Consider the following 19478-nt stretch of genomic DNA (forward strand, 5'->3'; position numbering starts at 1 on the left):
GTCTTAAACAATCGGATGAAAAGGGATTTTAGGAAGATTAGAGGACGGGATGCTTTAGACGTTGTCCGTTAATCATGAGATATGCACCATCTACAAAGTTTCACAAAGAAATGAGAATTTAAATAAAATTTACTTTGGTTATCTAGTTAGCATGAATTACAAGCTATAACATCCAGTGATAAGACTATTTAATAAATGTATTCTTTTAATTGTCGATATGAGCAAAAGTACATGCTGGGGTGTAGTAGCAAGTGATATACCAGATTAACATTCTGAAAGGGACAATGCTTTTTTCCCAGAAACCAGGCCTTTGTTGAACTATCCCAGGGTGCCACTAGAATTTTTTTTTCTTAAGGGATTCAAACTAAAACTTCAAATAGAATTGTTAGAATTGGATCTTCATTTTCTCTCCTACCCATCTTCAAAGAATTCTGAAAAAGATCTGGGGTAGGTTTTTTAGCTTGGTTTCTATTTATTTATATTTTTTTTAATTTAAGAAAGATTGCTAACTTTTTTTTTTTTTTTAGACATAGGGAAGTCTGAACAATTGATACCTTCCTCCCCTCCACTTCTGTGCTTTCTGCTTGATTTCTTCTTAGTTTAAAATTAGAGCAGTTTTTTGGAGCTAAAAAAAAGTCTGCTGGGAGGTAATAGGTGCTTACAAAGCTTTCTTCTGAGTGACCTAAACAAATATTTTTCCTGGAAGATTTGTCATCATCCTCTTTACTCTTGAAGCCAACAAATTTAAATTTCTCACCTAAATTAGTCTCGGCAGCAGCAGCAAAATGCCTCTGGCCTAGATTGAGGTGGTCTTCTTTTAAATAAGTTCCCCTGCTTTCAGTCCCTATCTACACACCCCGGGGGGAACTGTTTACCTGGCTGGGAAGCAAAGGGCAGCTCTCAAAGAGGAGACACTGACCCTTATCTAGCCTTTAACATGAGCAAAGAATTGCCAGTGTTGCTCTTGCTCCTTCCGCTCAAGTCCCCTGAATTTGTGACAGATATTCATGGTGCCTGGAGCCTCTCGGGGGGTGGGGGTGTGTGTGTGCAGATGGCAGCAGATCACCTCCTTTTAGCAGGGGCAGCAGCTGAAGCCAACGTGGTACCTGCCCTGCACCCTGGGAGAGGTGTGCGCCCAGTGCCTCCTCGCTACAGAGCCCATGTGCGCACTCAAGGCAAAAAAAAGAAAGAAAAAAAGAGAGGGGGGCGAACCAGTTCTGGGTATCTCCAAGTTGGCCGATGTGACCCTGTGCCACCTACCAGTGTGCTGGCTGTGACCCAGCGGTGTGACGCTCCAGCCAGCTGAAAGCGATGGCTGCACTCCCCCCTGCCCCCCCAGGGCAGCTGCCTGGTGGGGACCACATGGCACGGGGGGAGATCTGCCACACACCTGCTTCCTCCACAGTGCCAGCGTGCCCACCGGCTCCCCTGAGAGCCAAGCCCATCCCCGGCCCCCTCCCCATGGAATACCAGGACAGGATAGCTCAGATAGTTTTCTCTTCTTCAAAACATCATTAGGATTGAAAAAAATGAATCTCTTGCTTGCACATTTTGCATAAATACATGGTAAGTTATCAATTGATGTTCAAATAGCTTAATTGAGTTTGAGGGGGGGGAAAGGTCATTTAATTGGTCTATTGAAATGTTAACAGAAACAGATATGGCAAGGAATAGACTTTAATGGCTGCAGTGTGGCACTGATGTCTGCATTCACTTGCAAAATTGTTAATTAGGGCACTTTGGTAGTTCATTTGCTTTTGTATTGATGTGCTTAGTCCAAGGAGAGAAACTGGGTGTGTATGTGGTATTTACTGGGCGGCAGAGGCTTGCCTGTAGTCAGGAGTGAGGGAGAAAGAGTGTAAATCAGAACTGGGCTCTGATTTGTGCCAGTGTCTTCATCAAGGTGCTGCCAGGGTGGCGAGCCATGGCCCAGTGGGTAGCGTGGGTTTGTGTACCACTAAGTTTCATGTGTTTGGCACCTTTTTTTTTAATCGTTGTAGCAGTGGACTTGAACAACGCCAGAACGTGATTTTTAACTTTTTTTTTTTTTTAGCTTTTTTAACTGGATTAAAACAGACCGTCTTGCCCAGCAAGGGAGTGGATGTCTGTGTTCACCGAGCCCCTGGAAGTAGGTGTTATCTCCTTAAATGCATACCAAAAGAATAGATTCAATTGCAATTCCTGGCCCACAGCCATCAGTGCCAGTGAAATTACAAAACCAGTCCTTAGTATGTACTTTAGGTCCATCGTGCCTGTCTCGCAGAACATGGACCTTGAAGGTATTGGCGTTCTGGATGTGGGAAACTGCCCAGACTGTCCACCAGCATTTTTTAAGGGTGGTATTTGCAGGGATTAATCCTGGTGCTGTTTCCTAATAGACTCACTGGATGCAAAGCTTTATATTTGAATTGGCTGCAAGAAGGCCGTATTGTGTACAGTATATAATAATGTATTATACCCCGGGCACTCTTTATAAACAGAGGCAGCAAGAACAACAGCGGAGTGAAAGCCCAAGTAGCGATGAATCATCACTTTTACGAGAGGGATCCTGTTGTCCTGCCGGAACAGGAACAGGTTAGGAGAGAAGATGACATTTTGCAGCAAATAAAGTGCCGATCCTAAGAGCTCCTAAATGAAATGGGCTTTTTGTGCGTTGTGTATGCTGTAATTCCCCGCGTGGGTGCTGTGTCTGCCAGTGGTCGCAGCGTCCGGGGCTGTGGTACGGGGCTTGCGACCGAGCGTTGCTTTTAAACTCCAGGTGCTCCTGCAGCCAGTCGACACCAGCTTCATTTACTCGTATGTATTTGTGAAAGTACTTACGTGAAGATCACAAATATGTGCAGCACAGCTATGTAGTTCTGCAAGTTTAATCCCAGTCCCAGAAAGTGTCTTTGTGGCCCTATGCAAATGTATTTACATAGGAATGGTCCGGGGTCCTTTAAAGGAGGCAACAGAGTTAGAAGACTGAGGCCAACAAATAAATGAAAGTTTCTCTAAATCCATTGGATAATAGAGGCAGTGTTAAGGCTAACCACAGTGTTGAACTAAACAGAGGGATTACTCCTGGGTTTTGCATCAGTTGTTTTCTGCTGGGTGGCCTCACTTGTCAAAAAAAAAAAAAAAAGGGGGGGGGGAAAAGGGAAAAAAATTTAACGGGCGAACATTCACATGGCACATTTGAGAAAAGAAGTATGCTTAATTCCATCAAAGCTCAGAAATCAGTCATTAATTTATTCTAACCTCCAATTGTTGGTCATTTGTGAAACATCTGGCCTTTAAGTCGTAGGAACCTAAACATAAGTACAATGTGAGCCCTTCTAAAGATGGGAGCTGGGTGTCGCGGGGGTGCTGGGTTAGCGGGGGTGCGTGAGCGCACGAATGCCTGTGTGGTGCATAGGTTGCAACTGCCACTTAATTTCAGAGACTTTGAAACATATTAAAATGAATCCTTCAGTTAATTTACTCTCAAAATTAGATTATTGTTCATTTGCATCTTGGAAAAGTTCTGCCATTCAAAAGAGTCTCTTTCTTCATGGTGAGTTAACAGTTAGATATTTAGCAATCTTGCAGCTTGCTAGTCAGAAATAGTTTCTAATGAAGTTGAAATTTGAGATAGAAAATGTATAAAAGCTTTCAGGAAAGACATACCCTATTTTCCATATGGCTAAGTAATTGTTATGATATTTGTTTTAAAGCTGGACTTAGACACTCCTGAGTGCCCTCTAATTTGATATGGCTGGTCCCGGCGATTCTTCTGGAGGAAACTTTCGTAGTAGAATGCAGTGAAGGAGATAAATAATTTTGCAGCTATAAGCACGTTGCAAAGTATAGAAAATAATTCGGTCGCCTTTACTGTTGTACGGATAACAGTCTCCAGGTTATTTGCCTCTGCTGGGAGCTGGAACCTGAGTGAAAAGGAACTGAGCGATTAAACGCAGATTTGAAATTAAGGTGGCATCTCAGAGCTGGCAAAATTCTGCCTTTTGTTAAGCTTAAAATAACACGTGCTATTTAGTTCTCAGGCCTGGGGGGCTGTTTTTAGTTGGGGAGGGAATACAGTTCTTCACGTATAGCTTCGACGTTGCAACGCAGAGCGAGATTGGATTTTAAATGGGATGGAAAATTTTAGACCTGGCAGTCCGCAGGGCTGCAGGGGTACCTCGGAGCTGCCTGTTCCCCAGCACTTACCTGCTTGTACTGGTTTGTTGGTTTGAAGGACCGGTGTTCCCTTTTTGGCTGGACTGTTTGCTCCTCTGGACCATCAGAGGCTGCAGCTCCAAGGCTGTTTTGATGATAATGATAATGATGTTATCCAGGCGCATAACAAAAAGAAACAATTTTGAGGGTTTTCTATAAAGCAGCTCTTTCTCTTAGTATTTGTTTATCCTTTCCCCCTTACTAAGTAAGTAAATCTTTAATCCCCACTCCATTGTAAAATTTACTGTATCCAAGACCCGACCATTGTAACTCCTTTCAGGCTGGGTTTTATCCTTTCCTACTAAAGGGATATCTGTGATTTTGGCAGCCTGACACACATTACATTAGAAAAACCCAGTGAGTAAATTAGGAGTGACTTAATGTGTTCTGATGCTTAGCATTGCCTTGCTCCTGCCATGCGGCTGGAACGTAGCGTGGGGAGCCCATGGGTGGTGGCGGGGCGCACGGTAGCCCATGGGTGCTGGTGGCGGCGGGGTGCGCGGGTGGCACGGGCACACGTATGTACGACCCGCCAACACAATATATAAAAAGTCACGTTTCAACTTTGTTAGAGCCCTTGTTTCTCAGGCACTGATGTCCAAAGTACTGGTAGGATAGTGGAGATGAGAGGGAGGGAAAAAAGAATCTCTTTAAACAGCTTGTGAAATGTAATGTTTGAAACGGCTCTTTGAGAGCGTGCAGATTATGGCCCGCGCAGTGACTCTTCCCAGCTCTCTGGGAAATGAGCTGTTGACATTCTTTTGGGTCATCATCCGAGATAGGAGGGCAACCACAAGGATTTAGCAGATAAATTCATCGAAAAAGACCTTTATCCATTTCATTGCAACTTGGAAACGTTCATGTCGAATCGCAGCATTAATGTAGCCCTTTTAGCCCTTCAAAGTGAGCCTTATGTTTAAAAAAAAAAAATCTAAAAAAAATATAAATCAAATGACCAGAGTAATAACTTCTTTAGGTCTTCTAAGAGGTAGTTCATTATTTACATAATTCTGGAGCATAAACCCATCTTTCCTTCAAGAGCCTCTGAAATAGAATTGGGGATCTTATATGGTGAAAGAGTCTCTTTTGAATTCTAATCAACTGGATCTGTCTCAAATTCATTTCTAGTTTGTTGTAAACAGTGGAATTTAAATTAATTTCTCCTTATCTTGTCTTTTGAAGAAAATTAGCAACACATTTCAAAGGTTTTATTTTTAAATACAGCTCACTTTATTCGGGGGGTTTGTTCCTTTTTTTTTTTTTTTTTTCTTTTTTAACTTTATAAACCAGGTTCCGGGCAGGATGGGTTTTGACAGCCAGATGACAATTATGCATTAGCATAGGTGATTATGAAATAAAGAAGGGGGGAAAAAAAAACTTTTTGACTTGAACTCAAATGATACTATATAGGCTGAATGCGCAGGCGAGGTTCCCACAATGCACTGTGAAACCCAGGCTAACAACCACCCCGCTGCGCTGAAAACCCCCAAAAAAGACAAAAGCACAATGAAATAGAAAGCTTACCACCGGTAGCTTTCAAAACGACAAACTAGGCAAACTATACATCTCCACCACTCCAATTTTGTCAGAATGCTAATGAGCTTGCTCTGATCTTTACTCGGCTTCCCGTGTTTTCTACATCTTCAAGGACCACATGGCGCTAGCAAAATAAAGACAACTAAATGAGAATTTTGAATGCTTTTTGTGTTAGGACCTGGTGCCTTTCAGTTGACGCACTCGTTGAATATTCTCAACTTAAAAGCGTACAACAGGGGGCTGGGTATGAACTTTTTAGCAGGGGGAAATTTGTACAAAAGTAAATGAGTGTGATGAGGAAAATATGAGAAAAATTTCTGATTAATTTCCACTCTATAATATCAATGACACCTTCAGCCCCTCTCATACTCCTCTAACAAGAGATGCTGATAAAAGATGAATGATTCTGTGTTGTTCACAGTGAATGTTTAGTGGTTTTTTAATAGCGGCATTCTACATGAAAGGCACCAGGAAGTACTCTGCATTAGCAGTTGAGATCACTAGTTAATAGGATGATGTCTTTTAGCTTTTGTCGCAAGATTATTAGAAAGGATGGGTTTCTGTTCTCATCCCAGCATACTTTGGAGTGCTTGTTGAGTACAAGTGGTAAAATACAGGTTTCTTGGTATTGTTTTGCATGCAAAGTAAAATCCCTTTTAATGCAACACCTTTTACTTTTTTCCTCTTTTTTTTTTTTTTTTTTTTGTTACCAGGTGATTTTTGTCATTGATCTCTTATCTGCCCCCTTTAGCTGTATTAATCACTTGGAGTGGTCTGCTTCTCAATGGGGGCCTGATGATGTATATGTGTATAGATTCACTATCAAAAATAAATCCCTTATATGCTCTGCACCTTCACAAACCTGATTATCGGGCTGTATTTACCAGTCTGTATTATACCGTCTCGAATGCTTCTTGCTGGAGTCGTCCAGTCTGCAATACGAATCCGCACTAGCGGAGGGAGGGCTAGGCTAGGAGGAGGCATCCCTCTGCCTAAGCCAGATTTTGTCTTTTAAAAACAATTGAATTGATAATTCTCCTTGGGATTCTCAAAAGCAAATGCATTTTTGTATTCACCCGTGTCAGGGCTTGGGGAGGAAAATGATGAATGTTCAGTTTTGCCTGAGAGATGAACTCCATGTAAAAATTGGTTTCGTTACCGTCTTCAGGCTCGCAAGCAGCCAGTGTGAAAAATACCGGTGTGTATACATAAGGAGAAAAAAATCATCATGGTCTTTTCATATTTCCGTATCTCGCCTAAATCAGAAAGAATGAATTAATAACACCGTCAGTTTTATAGCGGTTTGCCAGCCCTGCTCTCCTGCCCTGCTGTTCTGCCTGGCTCAGCACGGTTAACCTCAGGTGAGCTGGGAACCTGCCAAACCACAGGGTGGTGGAGGGATGTCCAGCAGGGCTGAGCAAGACCAAGATGCGCACGAAGCGCAGCGAGCGGGCGGACGGTCTGGCAGCAGCAGAAAATGTAACAGTATCACTGCAAACATCATCTTTACCGCTTACCTTTTTGCATTTAGCATAAACAGGGAGTGAAAGCATTTCCAAAAAATTCTGAGCCTGTGAATGAACGTGTGTGACGCTGGTTTGGGTTTTGCTGCTGCCAGTTTGCGAGCACTCCCTGTGGGGAACGCGGAACGGTTGGGAGGCCAGAGGGGTGTCACCAACAGCGGTTTGTGCTGGACAAGAGAAAAGGTTTTGACACGAGCATAAGAATTAGCGATTTTTACTGTAACATGATAACCATTCACAAAAATATGCATTGGTAGTTACTGCCTTTTTTTTTCTTCTTTTTTGAGGCAAAGCAATATTATAAAGCACTCAATGAGATGCTCCTCTGCCCGGTGTTCAGGAACGTTGACTTGCCGCCAGGGTTATAGTCATGGCGGTTTTGGCAACTACCAAAGCCCCGGGTGGAAGAAGTGCAATGACGTTATGGTGGATGTCTTGCTTACAACACAGTGACTGCGCCCCTGCGTTGCATCCAAGTGCGATCTGACCACCCTGCATGCCGCTGCGGCCGGTGGCGTTCCGTAGGGATGCCTGCTAGCACGGAATCTGTGCAGGGCGGGGGTGTTCGTGAGAATTGGTTAATGCAAATAAACCGGCACCTAGGAAGCGGTTCTCCTGACAGGAGTCTTCAGGGTCCAGGTCATTCATACGTGAACTTCTTGAGGCTTGTCAGCCTTGCTCCAGTTTCCATCCTGGTGCCTCCACACTCTCTTACTGGCAAGCTCTTTCCTCTCCAGTCTCCATCTCCTCCCATTAGCAGTTCCTGTGAAGCAGTCTTGACTTGCTTTTGGTAAAGGGAGACCGTCTGGCCACGCTTTTCCAAATACCTGGCATTTCTGCAGCTGTGGAGCTTCTGCAAAACGAATGCACCACGGCAAACTCGGGGGTTCACACTTCTGACTGTAATTCGCCATGTCTTTACAGCCTTAGATCTGCGTGTAGGTAGGCAGACGTTCCCAGGAGACCTTTCCAAGGCCAGACATGGGCAGCATGTGTGCGTGTTCAGCCTTCCCAAGCCAACTTCATTAAATCATTAAAGCAGCTCAGCGGAAACAATGACCATTTTTTTTTTTCTCGAAGTAAGACAGAATTGCCACTGGCTGGAAGGAGCGCACGGTAAGTCAGCCGCCTCTCCGCACACTTCCCTGGCTTGTAGCCTCATCATTGCCTTAAAAGAACCTGTCAACAAAGTGCTTGAAGCCAGTGTGAAGGGGAGCCCGAGCGCAGCGTTGCCTGCGTAGCAGGAGGCTACTCTGGGAGAGCCCTAGGCACTATGAATAGGCTTGCGAGCCTTCCAAAAGTCTTGCAAGACCCAGCAGACACTTGCTTCTTTTAACTGATTTCCATCTTTCTCTGTGGTATTGCAGTATAAATGCTCTTTCATGTAGTAGGCACAGTCTTTGGCTTTATGCCTGGAAGTTGGCTTTCTTGGCGATCAGTGCCTGCCCGCAAGGAGAAGGTGAGGAGCGAGGCGCTCCGGTCACGCCGGGGCTGCTAGCCCACGGTGCCGCTGCAGCCTGCAGAGACCCCCGTTGTTTTTTCTCTGTTTTCTCCCCTTTACCACCGAAAACACATTTTCTGTCCAAACGGGAAACAGCAGTGCCCCAGGACACCTGAACCCAGCTGAAGTTGCCCCGTTAGCCCTGGGAAGCTTTGGATCCCTGGAGCGCAAACCTGCCAGCCCCAGTAGGAGCAGGCGCCTTCACTGACACCGGTACAGGGTGACGTCCATCGCCTCGCTGCAGGCACCTGCCTGGGCTCAGCTTGGCCCTGCGCATTCAAGAAGTCATGTTGTACTGGCCAGTGCCCCTTCCCAGCACTGTGAGAATATGTTGTGGAGGGGGTAAGACAACATTTGGTAAAAACGGGCTAACACACTGCCTCGTAGAGCACAGTCCCACCACTTCCAGGGTAACTGGCCTCTCACTCCAGAATCTTACCCAGCCATCACTTGCCAAGTAAACTGGCAGTGATGTAAGGAGTAGTTACAAGCTGTAAAGAAATTGCTGCCACTCATAACCAAGTACCCAGCTCTACTCGCCGACCTGCAAGCAAAACAGTTCACCTGCCAGACCACCCTTCCTGGTGGATTTCCAGGCATGAACTGCTGGTTTTCCCACAGCTTCCAAGGTTTGAGTCTCTCGGCTAACGGTGTGTGTTTCCTGTGCGGCCAGCCAAGGTTGGAGGTATGCTTCTCCCAAGCCCACGCTTCCCCTGAAGTGCTGCTCCGTCAGGAAATGTGTGTACAAAGAATAGCAGAGGGTGACGGAGGACACGCACTGGTGCTGCGCGGTGCTGGGATCCGTCTCTTCCTTGCAGGAATCTCTGCAGATGTTTCAGCTGAACTTCACCTCTTGTTGGCTGAATTTGGGGCCACAAACTGTGTGTTTTCTTGGTCTGGATTGATGGTCCCACATTTAAAATACATTCATAATCTTTACCAAGCCCAGGCATTCTACTTCTGTTGATTTTCTGTTATTTTCTCGTGGCTACTGCTGTGTTGACTCATCCTGTCGAGGAAATCAGCAGCCTTCCAGGCCATTTGTCTTTTGTGGATGTTTTGGTCCTGTGGTAATTTCAGGTTGCCAGGACTGCAGGCCAAGATGTTTGTCTTCCCATGAGTCAGCCCCGCTCCAGGTAGAACAAATCCTCGCACATGCCGAGATGTGGTCAGAACCCTGACCTGCTGCTTACACAGCTCTCGACATTTCACATAGCCTCTCTGATTTATTATGTTTCAGAAACCAAAGAAATTACAAGTTTCCTGCTTGATATTAAGCTAATTTGATGTGTGCATGTGATGAGGGCATGCCCTTGGTGGCGGCTCCGGTTCGTTAGGGTTGCAGTGTTTCAGGGGGCTGGGATGGCCAGCCACGGCGCTGCAATGCAGCGCTGCCTGGCAGATTCTTGGCAGTCGGTACCCACCTTTGTGAGCCTCCATTGTGTGGGCATCAATGTCTCCTTCTCAACTGCTCTCAGACAGCAAGTTAGTGGCCATGGACTTGCCTGTCTAATGTTCCTTGAGCGTTTTCCCATCCGGTTCAGAGAGTTGGAAGATTGTGCCAGGGCTTCATCTGCTAGCTAGCTTTTCTGCAGCATCATCTAAACAACGGTCCTGTCCTGTTTATCTCTTGGTGGCTCTTCTGGTTTGGTTTTGGTGACTTTTGAATAACCAAGGAGGTCCTAGGTTGGCGAAAGGAAGAAGTACTCCGGTAGGAAGCTGGGCATGGCGATCTGAGGTGGGAGGCTTGAGGCTCAGGGTGGAGCAGCCCACCCGTTCCCACTGTTGGGTGCTGGCTCCGATTGGATGCTGAGAATTTTGAAGAATCATCTTAACCAAAACTCTGAGCTTTTCCATCAAAGGTGGTCCTCTGGAAGAAGAGGAGGGTGATTTTGCAGAAAATAGGTCTCTTTTTGGGATGCCTCAGTTTTTCTTGGTGCAGAATTGTGGATCGCTAGCTGTTTAAAAATCCCCACCGTAGCTTTTGGTTGCGTTGGGCACGTTGGGCGGTGGGTCTCCTGTAAGTCCCCTTTACGAGGAATATCTGTTGTGAACATAGGCCTTTCTGCTTAGGTGTTCGTTAAACTCAGTAACTTGCATTAAACCCAAGAGCTCGCCAGCACATAAGCTGTTTGCAGTGAGCAAGGTGAGAAGACTGTTCGATCGGTGGGAAGCCTGCCATCGACTGCGGCGGGTGCGGGACCTCCCATCAGCCGGCGTTAGCGATGTGAGGCTGGTCAGCTGCAGCCCCCGGCGCTGCCCGTGCTGCCTGTGGCAAAGCCGTGGTTGCCGCAGCCCATCAGCCCCGCGGTGGGCGCGGGACGCTGGCCCGTGGAGGGACGGGGACAGGTGACACCCAGGCAGGGGCAAGAAGCTGTGCGGGGGCAGCTGGCGGCTTGCCTGCCCCAGGGAACATGGCATCTAACCTGGAACAATTAAAGGTTAGCTCTTGTCCTAAAGCAGGAGGATCCAATTCCTACCTCCCGTGGTTTTTTGTTTGTTTGAATATTTATTGCTACAGCTTTGCCTTTCCATATTCAACATTCAACCCGGTTTTAATTCTTGCTGAGCTCTTAGTTTCAACATTGCCTCGTGGCGACGAGTTCTACTGGTAAATGACGAGGCTTTGAGGAAAGATCATTCTTTTTATCGGTTTTAAACACACCACCTTCAATTTCAGTGAATTTCCCCAGGTTCTTCCCAGACAAGACGAGACACATCCTAGACCTATTCTTTATTTGCTATTCATGTTCTCCTTCAGGTAAACAAGCCGATCCGTCTGCCTGCTCCTAATACAGAAACTCGTAAAAACTCATCCCCACGACTGGGTGAGCGCAACAGGGTTTTTTTCAGCAGGCAAATAAAGGTGGTGGTGTCCGCTCTCGGAGGGCCTTCCCATTAAATTTGTGGAATTTGCTGGTGGGGCTCGGTGGCCACCTCGCTGGCAGCCCGGGGGGGAGCAGGGCTGCCTGTCCTGGCCGTCCCTGCCGCGCTTGGCTCCACGGGCGCTGCCGTTCCCCCGCTGGCCTCTTCACCCAAGTGTGCCGAGTGAAGAAAGCGGCTTCTATTCTGTTTTAAAACTGTGTGTAAACATCAGCAAATGGGTGAAGAATGGGCTCTGTCTTAAGTAGGTTGTTTTTCATGTAGTTCTGTTGAGGTAAATGGGGAGACATGGGGAGGTTTCTGTGTTTATCCATGACACCATGGCACACACACTACACACAGTGCAAATAAAATTTAAAAACAATTACTGCTTCAGATGGCATACCAAGCTGTTTCTGTAAACCTGCTATTTCTTGCCAGATTGAACGGGCTGGTTGGGGATGCTGATAGAAATCCTTTATTATTTATCTTCCGCAGGTTGTAATTCATTTTTGCACAACAGCTAAATACATTTACATTTAAGGATTTTTTAAAAAATATTAATCTATTGGCTTATCTTGACAGATTTACGATGGCATAAAGTGTAGAGGAGTTACTGTGTTCATCCATTTACACTGCAAACTAATCTTGTCCCTGCATGTTGCTGCTTTTTCTTCCTTTCAAGTGGTATTCACAGTATTTCGTAGCACTTTCTTCTCTGTTTTCTTAGCAATGTACAGGTTTGCTATGTTAATCCATATTGGGTTTATCTAATGACGAGCTGCCCAAGTGGCTTAAAAATAATGGGTCTAATGGTACATATACGGGCTGAGCTGGCTGAGCAAAAGGGGTGCGAGTATTTTTAGCAGGAAAGGGGGGGGAGGGAAGAAATTGGTTTTTCAAATTGATTCACAAGAGACATTTGTCAAGATGCTTCTTATTTAAATATTTACCAAACAATTAGCTTACAGTGTAAACAAAAATCCATTTGTAAATCCTGAAGAATGTGAAGGAAAAGGTATTCTGAAAAGACTGCCTGGAAGCTGTGCAGTGCCAAAATAAGCTAGTTGCATGTGTTGTTCTCAAAAAACAGTAACTTATAAATATGCTTGTAATTCTTGAGTGTTGTAGATGAAAATGGGTTCACGCTGATTTTGAATAAGAGTCAGGAAAATGATATTTTAATATGTGTGACGACCCACGGGAGAAAAGAAAGGACTTTGGGGTGGAGTTTGGTTTTGGGTTTTTTTGCTAGCATTAAAATTCTGGCTATCGTTATTTTGGCTGTTGCTAAAATTTGTCCGACAGGGACAAAAATCACCAAACTTTACCCTGGAGCCTGGATTGAATCGTGTCAGGAGCTATTACAGCGCAGAATCGCAGCTCAGGAGCCAGTAGGAGTTTCTGTAGCGGCTTGTGCTGTTCCAGGCTGGTGTTGGGCTCGTTCCTAATCGCTGAGGAGGCTCTGGTAGATGTCAAGTGAAGGGAAGAATAGAGCACGGATCCTGCACCACTCAAGCCAGACAATGAAATTAGAAAATGGCACTGAGAGTTGATGTGAGAGAATTCCCCTGGATTCCTAGAGGATTTATTCTTAAAATAAGAATGAATTGAATAAAAAAAAAAAAAGGGGGGGGGGGGGGGGGGAAAGGGAAAATAGAAGAGGAGGGGGAAAGCAGAAAGAAGGAGGGGGGAAGAGAAAATAAATTAGAGAAACCCTGCCAGAATCCTCCTCAGAACCTAGCTAATCATGAAGTCTGACATTAAAAGTTGTATTGTCTTTTTGCATAAAGGCGTGTGTACTTACTGTTTCGTCTTAGTTTCTGGCTCTGCATTTTTCAAATCTCTCACCGAGCGTTCCGCATGCATATGATGTTTGTGGCACTACCCGCTCCTATTTGAAGACTGTTTTCAGAAGTCATTATTGAACTATAGGATAAAAAGGTATAAGCATAATTACGTGTTAAAGAGAATAAATATGTTCTGCTAGATAGTTAACCAGATGAGGTTAAACAAGATAAGATGAATTCTGGTCTTTTTAGAAAACTGACAGTCTTCATTTTAAGCTACAATGTAAAGTGCTTTATCCTGAGATTAGGTATTGTGGCAGAAGCTAAAACTGCCTTTTTCCCCTAACCATGCCAGAATACAACCTCCTTTTCTTTTTGCGCTAACAAGACTGCTTTACCACCACAGCCCACTCTAAGTAATTAAATCAATCCTTTGTACTTACCGTATTCTCCTCTAGTGACGGTACTAGATCTGATTATATGCTTCATGCATATTCAAAGTACGGCACTGACAGCTCTTTAATGAGCTCTTACTTAATCAGTACGAACAATGTTCATCTTGTTCTTTTTTTCCTCATACATTAGAGCTAGGAACAGTTGGGGAAAAAATGAAACATCCAGCATTCATTTGAAAAATATATTGTACTTTGAAAAGTGTCTAAGCTGGGGAAGTTGCATTCTGCCCTTTAAAAGTCTGATGGACAAATTGGATTACTAGTATTGGATTAAATAACAAATGGTTAGAGGAGAAATGAGAAAAGCTCGCTGTGATCACAGGCTTTAATATTTTTTGTTACTTATAAAGCTGAAGGGGTCTTTAACCAGTTATTAAAGTCAGGATTAATTTGTAATGGTCCAACTTACTAGCTTTAAAAGGGTTTTGTTGTTGTTGTTGTTGTTTTTTTATCTAAAACAATAGTGTAATGCATGTATTATGGAAAAAAATTTAAGTTTAAGATCTGTGGGCTATTTATAGATTTTCATCATCTTGTACTGGCTCAGATAAGGGGGTTGCATGCGTGGGATCAGTTTGTTCTCAAACATGTTTTTCGTCTCATTTAAATAATCTACAGTATTTTTTTTTCCCCGAGAACAACACAAATACTTTCCCAATTTAAATTTTCGAGCATTTCTAGCAAGTCAATTAAATACTTGTTTTACACTTGGAAAATGGAAACAAAAACACCAGCAGCAGCAGGGTTTTACAGAGTGAAGCTGTTGAAGAAAAGGCTTTTCCTAAATTTTTACTTAGAAATTGTAAACGTGAGTTTAGCTCGCAATATTGCTGCAGTAACCACACTCAGGTTTTCTTTGTTGAAAGTGTTTTGCGTGCATCCACCAAGGGGCGGGGGGAGTAGTGCTGTAATGGTAGTGTATTTGCTGAAAAGAGTTATTTAAATTTCTTATATACAGGAGTTCATCTTTATTTTGCTTGCCTGGGAAGAATCTGTTTCAGCTCTGTGCACAAGAATTTAAAAGCTGATGGTCAACAAATAAAATATCAGCATCAACTGCTATTAATATTGCACACATGTGTCATTTCACTGATCAAAAAGGCCTTCGCCAGGGTACAATTGGCCTTTTTCCAAATTGCAAGCTTTTTCTCAGCTTTTTCTTTTTTACTCTTTCTTCTTTTGTTGCTGCCTGGGGATTTGTGCCTATCGCAGCCGATATCACATGACTGGTGTCAGGGCATCACATGGGTCCAAAGCGAATACAAAAACAGATTAAAAATTCTGTAAAAACAATCAAGACTTTGTTAACTCACTTTTAAACCAGCCTATTCTATGGATGTTGCATGTGCTTTGGTGTCAGCGCAGAAATATCAAAATAGACACCTGTTCAGATCGGACGCGACAGCTCCAAGCGTTACCTAGGTCTTTGCTCATTGTACATTGCAACTAACTTTATTTAGGAGGAATGCATTAATAGAAAGAAGTTTGTACCTTCGGGTTTTTACGCCCTTACCCTGAGATTGCGTGGCATGAAATTCAAGTTCGGATCCGCCTTTGAGTCAAACTCCTTTGAAACGTTTCTGTCTCCCATTTCTTTTTCAAGGCTTGCAAAATGAAATGCAATGAGAGCTTGCACTTAGAATGGCGCCTTTTAGCCCGAGATCCCAGACCACCCCAAACCCAACAAATCTAGTGTCATAAATTGATTAAAACGTTACTATAGCCCCACGTATGTCTGGGCGTGAGGACTTTGCCACACTGCTGGTGGAAAAAATCTCACGTGTCACAGAACAGACTGGTCATTTTGCAAGGACAAAACAGCAATCTGCCCCCTTTTCCTTGCCCTCTCCTCTAAATAAATTTCAGCTACTTGGTGCATTTTCAACAAAAGGTTGCTAGTATTGATTGTCATCTGCTCCTAAAAGCAAACTCTGTTAGATGGACCAATACAGCAGTGCCTTTGATCTGTAACTTAACAGCAAAGTACACCTATAAGTTTTAATCCTCTTTGGAGGAGCGCAGAACAATATTGTCAAATGCCGCGGTGTAATATTTTCTGCACAAAACCAGAAGCGGAGGTCTCGGCGGAGAGCATTTCTACATGACAAATTTCTTCCTTCAACGCTCCATTGTCCGGGAGCCGGACCCTGCTGCTTCTGCTCGGAAAAGGGCTGTGGGGCCGCCCCCCCCCCTTTGGGATGCTCTGCCCTCTCCATCTCTCAGCTAGCAAATCGGGTATCTGAAAATCACCCGTCCAGGAACAGTTTCACCAGCCAGGAGCTTCCCAGGGTGGTGACTGGATCTGGGGGGATGTCTCACATCAGAAAGAAGAGCATGCCAGATGGCAAAACTTTTTCTTACTGTGGGGGTCCGTCAGCTCTGCCCCAGCTGACCCACATCCCTGCTCACCCCCTTGTCCTTCCCTCGTGCGGCTGCACCGACCCCACAGGCTGTAGGGGGGGGACAGAACCATTTGGAGGGGGCGGGCAGCCTCCCCTGGCACACAGCAGGGTCATAGCCAGGTGAGGAGGCGATTCCCTGAGCAGATCTGGGCTTGCACACCACCGCCGCGCTGGGCTGGGAGGGTGCGTGTGGCAGGCACCTACCTGCAAGCATTTCAGATGCTCCCATCCAGAAATTGAAAGCTTTCTTTTAGAGCAAAACAATGTTTTTTCTGGTGTCTTTCCAGCTTCTGGTGCTGGAAATTGCCTCTCTGCAACTAGGGAGCCTGTGGTCTGAGTTGGTGAGATAGCTTCCCCGAGCGCACAGCGCCTTGCATCGCGGATGTGAAAACCCTTTACGAACCCCAAAGAATTAACACGGAGCGCCCCTGGAAAATGAGTGTGGGTGATTATCCCCATATCACACATAGGGCACAAACTCAGGGGTCTGCCCGCAGTTTCTCAGCGAAGCAGTGTGGAAGCTGGGAGAAGTACTCGGAAGACCTGGCGCACACTCCTTTGCCGCTACTCCACGTTTCTTCCCAGGTTAATTTTAACCATAAGAGAAGTGTGAGTTTCACAGTTCAGTGAGGACTGTACAATCTTTGCTCCTCGTCTGAACTCGAGATACGAGAATGGCAGGTCACCACAGGTGTGCAGCCGTCATGCAGGACTATGATGAAGTTTCTCTAGTCCCCCAGCTCCGAGAGCAGAATTGGGCTGAGCAGCCCTGCTGCTGGGAGGGACGGTTGGGAGCCTTCTGGCCGCTTGTCTGCCTTTCCCCCTATGGCCTGATGGTGCAGAGGTGGTAACGCAGAGTCTAACAGAGCCTGGAAGAGTATAGCACTGCCTATGGGTAGGCTATGGAGGGTCCTGGAGCGATGGACATGGACTGGGGAAAGGGGTGCTAGTCCGTGCCTGCACACATGGGGACCCTTAGGCACCTGGGCCCCAAAATGATGTGCATTTGTGCAGGTGCTCCCTTTGGTGGGGGGTTGAGGAGAGGAGAGGAGAGGAGCAGCTCTTTCCAGCTCATTGACTGGAACAGCAGCCGTGAACGCAGAGGCTGGGCAGGTGCCCACGCCTTGGCCAAGGGTCAAGGTTGCCATCTCCTCTGCAGCGAGTGACCCTGCCGTCGGCCCGACCACGCTGGGTTTGCAGGGGTGGAGTGGGTCTAGCCCACACGGATTGGGTTTGTGTTTGGAAGCCCGTGATGACCAGACATCTTGTAGCAGCAAGGCTTTTTCATTGGGAACATTGCAACAGCATAGTCCTTTTGGGAGAATTTAAAAAGATACGGTACTTACAAAAAGGTCCTTATTTAGGTCAGAGTATCGGCATGATAAAGAACACTAAAAAATACGCTGAAGAGTGGTTGTTTTCAAAGATTTATTTATGGAGCAAGCAGGATTGGGTGGCAGGACTTGCAGTCAGATGATGTTTTTACCGTTTTGAGAGTATACCTTGTAACGCGCAGTGGTACTGGACAGCAATACTCCAGAACCTGCAATGAAGCATTTAGCTCCGTTTGTGAATTGCCACCAAAGTAATGACATCCTTTCGATTGCAGGAAGAAACACAGAAGAAGAAGAAGCTATGATGCAGGAATGGTTCATGCTGGTTAATAAGAAGAACGCCTTAATAAGACGGATGAACCAGCTTTCTCTTCTGTAAGTATGGATGGACGCATGTATTTACAAAAGGGTTGACTGATTGATTGATGGAAATATTTACTCATTAGATAGATGCACAACTTTTTTGCTCTCTTCCCATTAGACCTCAAAAATATTCCCTCAAAAGTGAGCAGCATGGATGCTTTGTGGTTTTTCTCGTATTTCAGACTTGAAAATGAGAAGCATGCAATGGCACAAGATCAGCCAGAGCTGGGGCGGGGGGGGGAGGAAAAAAAATCAAAGAAATATTAAGCACAGTTAGGTTTTCCAAGGGCCCACCAGTGGAACAAAATGACGTTTTGAAATGCTCAGATAGAGGTGGGTTGTGCTGCAGATGTGACAGGTGAGAGCTGTTCGGGGAGCGAGCGAGGCTCTGCGGCACCCCGGCTACCTTGCTAGCTCCGCGGCACTGTGCTGCCGAAGGGACGGCGCTGAATCGGCCACGGTGCGGTGATACCACCAGACTGACCAGTAAGGACAAATACACTTTCTTTGCTAGCAGCAGCGTGGAAGGGGAAGGACCCTGCTTTGTAGAGGCGTTTTGCCTTCCGTGCTGCTGCAGCTCCTCTTGGGCTGATGATAGTTCTTTCAGGAATGCCACCTAGTGTAGATCCCTGCATACTTCCCCGGGAAGAGCCTGTGCTCACGCACTTCCTACCGTGTCTGAACTTGACAGAAGAGTCTACCTTCAAAAAATCTTAAGCTTTCTAATCCCACGTCTAATTTTCATTATTCATTAGGGCAGAATGTATATAGGATAATACTTCCAGTGTCATATTATCTTGGTGAATAGGCTGATGCTGGAATTTGTTCATTAGATCCGGGGGAATGTTTTATGCTTAGGACATTCCACAACAGCCGCTCCGAGGATGAATATGAAATAATTACGTCCCGTAGCACAATAGAGTTAAACTGATGGAATTAGGGCTGACATTACAGAAAATGAAAAGGCCCTGTTACGGAATGTGCCACCTGAGCAAGGTTGTAAGTTTGTGTATCATTTGTTTGGAGTAGCTTAAAGTTAAAGAGAAAAGTCGGTTATGAGTCCTAAAATCAATGTAAGTTAAAGGTTCTTTTAAGTGTTTAATGATTTAGTAATTAACATATTGATGAACTTTTGCAACTTGCCTAGGGAAAAAGAACATGACCTAGAAAGGCGCTACGAACTGCTGAACCGGGAGCTAAGAGCTATGCTTGCCATCGAAGGTAAGAGCCATGCGGGGGACCGAGGGAAGGAAATGCTGCTGCCCAAAGCAGCAAGTACCAAACACCTGGCGGCTTCTCTGAAGCCCAGTTAAGAATTAAGGCTGATATTTACATCGTTTCAAGTCATAGCACACAGCAAATATGCCGGGTCTGCCATCCCACTCTTTGGATTTATTTGGCAGGGCAGGCAGGGGAAAGTCCAAGGCATGGGACAAAGAAATATTGTCTCCCCGGAATAAGACTTTGAAAGCAAAGTGATGAGGAGGTAAAGGATATTTGCCCGGGGTTTATTAT

General features: G+C 45.3%; 1 protein-coding gene across 13 annotated transcripts in view; it reads left to right on the plus strand.

The window, feature by feature from the left end:
- Nucleotides 1–19478, plus strand: part of EHBP1 (EH domain binding protein 1) — a 226230-nt gene that overhangs the window by 199685 nt on the left and 7067 nt on the right. For 7 of the 13 annotated variants that reach the window (XM_037391626.1, XM_037391627.1, XM_037391634.1 and 4 more), the window contains 2 exons: nt 17876–17975; nt 19111–19184. In XM_037391626.1, coding sequence (XP_037247523.1) covers nt 17876–17975; nt 19111–19184 — 174 coding nt within the window. Of the gene's footprint in view, nt 1–2053; nt 2129–17875; nt 17976–19110; nt 19185–19478 lie in introns of all 13 variants that reach the window. The other 6 variants (XM_037391625.1, XM_037391623.1, XM_037391624.1 and 3 more) reach the window with 1 other exon arrangement.

The sequence above is a fragment of the Falco rusticolus genome, chromosome 6, assembly GCF_015220075.1.
Source record: "Falco rusticolus isolate bFalRus1 chromosome 6, bFalRus1.pri, whole genome shotgun sequence".
Lineage (NCBI taxonomy): Eukaryota > Metazoa > Chordata > Aves > Falconiformes > Falconidae > Falco > Falco rusticolus.